This window comes from Marmota marmota, unplaced genomic scaffold (genome assembly GCF_001458135.2).
Source record: "Marmota marmota marmota unplaced genomic scaffold, marMar, whole genome shotgun sequence".
Lineage (NCBI taxonomy): Eukaryota > Metazoa > Chordata > Mammalia > Rodentia > Sciuridae > Marmota > Marmota marmota.
In genome coordinates, this window is record NW_026000093.1 from 33,740,726 (window position 1) to 33,746,725 (window position 6,000).

General features: G+C 35.5%; 1 protein-coding gene across 2 annotated transcripts in view; it reads left to right on the plus strand.

Annotated features, from left to right (window-relative positions):
• The window catches only part of Ca13 (carbonic anhydrase 13), a 32,550-nt gene that overhangs the window by 14,159 nt on the left and 12,391 nt on the right, over window positions 1-6,000 (plus strand). Inside the window, exons 5-6 of one of the 2 annotated variants that reach the window (XM_048782763.1) lie at window positions 193-255; window positions 753-908. In XM_048782763.1, the coding sequence (XP_048638720.1) occupies window positions 193-255; window positions 753-908 (219 nt within the window). The remainder of the gene's footprint in view (window positions 1-192; window positions 256-752; window positions 909-6,000) is intronic. The other variant, XM_048782764.1, reaches the window with a different exon arrangement.

A 6,000-nucleotide genomic window follows, 5' to 3' on the forward strand; every position in this document is an offset into this window, starting at 1 on the left:
AATACAATATTATCATTCAGATTCTTCTGGCATGATAAGGCTATCAGAAGAGAACCTTTATTCTAGAACAATCACTGTATCTTCTGTGCTGGTGTAGATTTTCAGAAATTAATTTAAAAACAGTTGATTGAAATGGAAAGATCAGACTTTATTTGCTACTGTAACCATTTCTTTTAAAATTCGTATTTTCAGATTGGTGAACACAATTCCCAACTGCAAAAGATTACTGACATTTTGGATTCCATTAAAGAAAAGGTGAAACGAATTACTCGGTAGTTATGACTGACGTCTTTCTCCTTCTGTCTTTAATTCTCTCATCTTTCTTCAAAGACTTAAACATTGGACAGAGTATATGCTGCCTGTTTTGAAGCAAGTTTGCAACATTCTTAACTAAGCAAGCAGAAGTAACTTAGTATCACTTATCTTTTGAAAATAACCAAGGGTCTTACATTATCTAAGATAATCACTAATAAATCTTTTTATACAAATTTACTTTCTGGTATTATAGTTTTACAAAATACGTCTTGATTTGTGAAATATTTTAAAGACCACTTACATAAAAACAAATCTTGTGCTTCTGAAATAAATCTATATGATATGTTATTTAAGATGAAGCAGTTTTTTTTTTAAGATACTTAAGGTAGATTCTGAATAACTCCATAGTATTTAATTGGATGTGTGTGTGTGTGTGTGTGTGTGTGTGTGTGTAAAGCTCTTCCATGGTAATTTGTGGGAATTCTCTGTTTGTCCAGGGCAAACAAACTCGATTCACAAATTTTGACCCATTATCTCTGCTTCCATCCTCCTGGGACTACTGGACATATCCTGGTTCTCTGACTGTTCCACCTCTTCTTGAGAGTGTCACATGGATTGTTTTAAAACAACCCATAAATATCAGCTCTCAACAGGTATGTAGCTTCTCTCAGGTTGATGTTGATTCACTCAGGAAATTTGACCACTGAGCCACATCTTCAGCCCAACTCTGTATTTTATTTAAAGACAGGATTTCACTGAGTTGCTTAGTGCCTTGCTTTTGCTGAGGCTGGCTTTGAATTCGAGATCCTCCTGCCTCAGCCTCCTGAGCAGCTGGGATTACAGGTGTGCACCACTGTGCCTGGCTTGTGACCCTTTCTTATTTGATCTTCTATGATTTGATGATCTCTTTCCAATCTCTTAGAAATGTAAGGCACATAAAGAAGCCCATAAGAGTGAAGCATTGTTGTGAATGCTAGCTTTGCTTTTGTTTGCTTTGAGACATGAATAGACTGGGATACAAACAGGAAAATCAGGAGAGACGCCACATAGAAGGCGACATTCTCATTTCTGATCTCAGTCCTTACACTGCTTCTTCCACAGATTTCAGAGTAAACACTGAGAAGTGGCATCACATGCTTAGAAATGTGTGCCTGCTAAGTTTAAGAAGTGGTCTTATGGTACACTTGAGAATCCAAGAGGGACAGCTATAGCTCATACTACTTATGGTGCTTACCCAGCAAGTGTGAGGCCCTGGGTTCAATCCTCAGAACTAGGAAAAAAAAAAAAAAAAAGAAAAAGTTGGTTTTGATTTTTGTTAACAAAACTTTGGTAGGGCTGCCTGAGTGGCTTCTAAGCATTTGCTAAGAAATTGTGGGTTGGTCACCTATGGCCTTCCTGTGAAGACATCTACTCATTTTTCTTTAATTAATTAATTATTTGCAATGCTGGGGATCAAACCCAGGACCTTGGGCATGCTAGGTAAGCACTTGACTGCTGAGTTATGGCTCAGTCCCTTCATCTTTCTGTTAAATGCTTACTGGACACCCACATAAGGCCAAGCATTCTTTCAGGCTCTGGATGTCATTAGTGCCCAGAAACCACTTAAACTTTAACGGTGTGACTGACGTGTATTCTGGGATGTGGTCTCTTTAGTAGGTTTTTTTGTTATGTTGTCCTTTTTGAATTAGGTTCTACAGTGTCTTAGTAGGAATATAATTTATTTTATTTTTGCAGCTAATTAAATACTTCTTCCTGTTCCCGACTTGCTCTCCTACCTAGCTGTTTATTCCCACAGCCACCCCCATCAGACTAGGACTGGTTCACCTTCACCAGGTTCTTTTTAGGCAGCATTTCCCCTTGGGAACACATCTAACTTCCTGTTGGGTATTCTTCCTCATTGACCTCATCTTTAGGATTACAGACAAATAATACCTCGGTGTATACATGTTAAAACATTTTATTGCAGTCTGGATAGAATCCAGACCTTGATTGATATGAAAATTCCTGTGAAATTTTTTCATCATTGTATCATGAGAAAAGTGACCTGCTGCTGATTTAGTGTCCTCATTAAAGGGGTTTGTTTCTCTCCCTTGACATGCTAAACTGCTTACTTTCACATTCCTTTATTAAATTTAAACAATTTAATAATAAGAGTTAATTATAATATCAAGTTATCGAAAACAAAGAGGCTCATATTTTCCTTTATATTTCAAGGCTGTCTTTATTTCTTAAAAACACTTGGAAAATACTTTTTTTTTGTTTCTTGCTTTTATTTTTTTCAACACGCTAGTGATTTTGAAGAGAATATATCATAATATATAATTCCTTAGAAAGAATGAAGTTAAACAGTAAAAACAACTCCCTGCAAGTTTAGAAATTATAACCACATGGCCATGGATTCATGACTGTCTCATTTGAGGCTTATTGAATTAATATTATTGATGTGGTTTTTATGCAAGAGAGTATATTAAAAATAGCTTCATTTTAGAGCTCTAGTGTAATGGGTAGTACACTTTGAAAAATTAACTTACATTGACTACAGCAGGAGCACTTTCATGAGTTTTGATTTTTAACCAGAATGAGAAATTGTTTGGCTATAATTCCAGTTATTATATTGATAATATTATGATGGTTTTAAGAGCTAAAGAATGAAGCTAAAGATATTTAAAACATCCAGTCCAGTTCTAAATACGAGAAAAAGCATTAAACAAAGCTCAACTGAGGAAAATTGTATAAATATTTAATTAGGACTCTTTAAGGTCATCAAAGAAAGATAAGTCTGAGAAACTCACAATCAAGGGATGCCTACGGAGAGCGGGTGACTGAATGTAATGTTTCCTACATAGGATTCTGAAACAGAAAGGCATTAGATCAAAACAAAGAACGCCTGAATAAGGGAAGGACATTAGATAACATATATTTAATATTGCTCATTAATTATGGAGAAAGTACCACACTAATATAAAATGTGAATAATAGGGGAAATTCAGTGTGAGGTATGTTGGAAATATTAGTAATAGCTTGCAGTAATTTTTATAAATATAAGATTGTCCTGAAACAGTTTATTCTAAAAATGGAAAATATGCAGTTTTTTTTTTTTTTAATTTTAAAAACAAATTTAAAAAAATTTTTTTTTGGGTAAAATTATTTAGTTTTTTTTAGCTCTTTTATATAAGTTAAGTTGAAAAATCTTATATCACTGAGTTATCAATTTCCAAAAGAATTTTTAATCTCAATTTTGGCAGCTTTTTCTCTTTAAAGTCACTGGGAAATATTGCCTTTATTCATTTTCCAATTCTGTCATGCAATGTCACTAGCTGTGAAGAATAAATCCTCTTAAGTTGACGCCAGATTTTTTTTTCTAGGATTTTCTAATGCTATTTCTTAGCAAGTCACTGTTTGACCTAAAGGGAAAATAAGATATTTTTTATTTTCTTTTTCTTGATTCCAATCCATTTTTCTTCCTCAGAGTCACCCAGTGAGCACTAAACTCTTGATTTAACTGCCATGCCAGTGGGCAGATATACTGTTTTCTAATACTTTTAATAACAGATCTGTCATTTTCTTTGGGAGGCTGACTTTTATTGCCAAATCTCTTTGAGTTCACTTAAATCATCTGAATTGATATACTCAGCTGCTCAAATTCAGTGTGCAGAATACTCCTTTAAAATAATCCTTTTTTAAATTATGACATTATCTGTACATTAAGGAACTCACAAATTTTAAGTATGTGGTTGCTGATTTTGGTGATCGTTTGCAACCATGCAATAACCACCACGATCAAGAGAGAATAGCTGTCTTATTTTCATAGTTCCAAGCAACCACTGGCATGCTATCACTAGAATTTTGCATTTTCTTGAAATTTGTTTAAATGAATCATGTAGTAAGTAGATTTTGTGTTTGATTTCTTTTGCTTAGTGTAATATTTAGGTTCACCCATTTTATTTATTTATTTATTTATTTATTTGGTACTGGGGATCAAACTCAGGGGCACTTGACAATGAGATACATCCTCAGCCCAATTTTGTATTTTATTTAGAGACAGAATCTCAGTGAGTTGCTTAGCATGTTGCTTTCTGTTGAGGCTGGCTTTGAACTCATGATCCTCCTGCCTCAGCATCCTGAGCAGTTAGGATGATAGGCATGCGCCACTGTGTCCAGCCATTTCTTTTATTTTTTTTGCCTATTTATATTCCATGGTATGGTTATACCACATTAAAAAATCTATTTAGCAATTGAGACATTTAGGTTGTTTCTAGTTTATGGCTATTATGTGAGTAATATTTTGATATTAAGAGCAGTTCACATACACACTTGTGTGGACACTTTTTCTATGTCTTGGGTCAATACCTAGGACTGGAGTCATTAGGTCACACATGTTTGATTGTATAAGGTACTGCCATCTTGCTTCCTAAGTGGTGTGCCACCTTGCATTCCCATCAGCAATTTATAAGATTTCTAGTTGCTCCATATCTCTGCTAGCTTTTGGTATTGTCAGTTTTTCTAAGTTAGCTATTCTCCTAGGTATATGTGATTGCAAATTTTCACTTACATGATGTCTAGTGATTTTTTTTTCATGACCATGCATGTGTTTTCTTTTGTGAAGTATCTGTTCAGATTCTTTGCATATTTTTAAATTGGGTTGTTCGTTTTTCTCACTATAGAGTTGTAAGCGTTTTTTATATAGTTTGGATGAAAATTCTTTCTCAAATGCATGTTTTTAATTGGTGCATTATAATGATACATAATAGTGGGATTCATTATGCTGTGTTTATACACACACATAGCATAATGTGATCAATTTTATTCCCCAGTACCTTCCTTTTCCTCCCCTCTTCTCTGTACCTGATCCATTTGCTCTACTCCACTGATATCTCTTGTATTATTATTATTTCATTTAGTTCATTATAATTATATATTTGCAAGATTCTCTGTGGTATATTCATACTTAAATGCATGTTTTGCCTAAGTTTTCTCCCAGTGTATAGCTGCCTGCCTTTTGTTTCTGTTAATAATGTCTTTTGAAGAGCAAAAGTTCTTAATCTTGATTGCGTATATTTTATTGATCTTTTAAAATTTGCACTTTTTTTTTTTTACTATTTAAGAATCTTTATTTAACAATAAGCTACAGTTTTTTTTTTCTACGACTTTAAGTAGTAGTTTTAGTTCTTACATTTTCCTTTGATTCCCCCCGTCCCTTTTTGGTTGTTTTTGAGTTCGTTTTTGTGTATGATATCCTCATTTGTTCTTTCTCTAATTACAAATATTAGACCTTTTAATATCATCTAGCAGGTTCCTGAGACATTGTTTTTCAAAAAAAATTCTAAAAATCTCTGCTGAGGAGGATCCAACATGGCGGCGAGAGGGGAGGCAGCACTTTCAGTACCTCCTCAACTACGGGGTCAGAGAGACGCATGGATACGCTTAGATTCGACCTGCTGAGAAACTCCTAGCAAAATTCCACTAAAGAGAGACCGGCCGGGAATCGGTAGGATTTTTGGAGGTGACAGTTTGCGCTAGACGAGTGAATCTCCGCCACGCAGTACAGAGGTCCAGACCCGCCAGCCGCTGCCCGCGCGACTCGGCGACTGTCGGCTGCCTGCACCGGCCCCCGAGTCAGGGCGGATAGCCTCCGAGGCGCAGCGCAGCAGGAGCGGTGCAGGGACTCTAGGAAGAGGTCTCTCGCCAAGCCTTCAAGAAATAGCGAACCGGGAGCTGAAACCAACCAGAGACAGACCAGTCCCA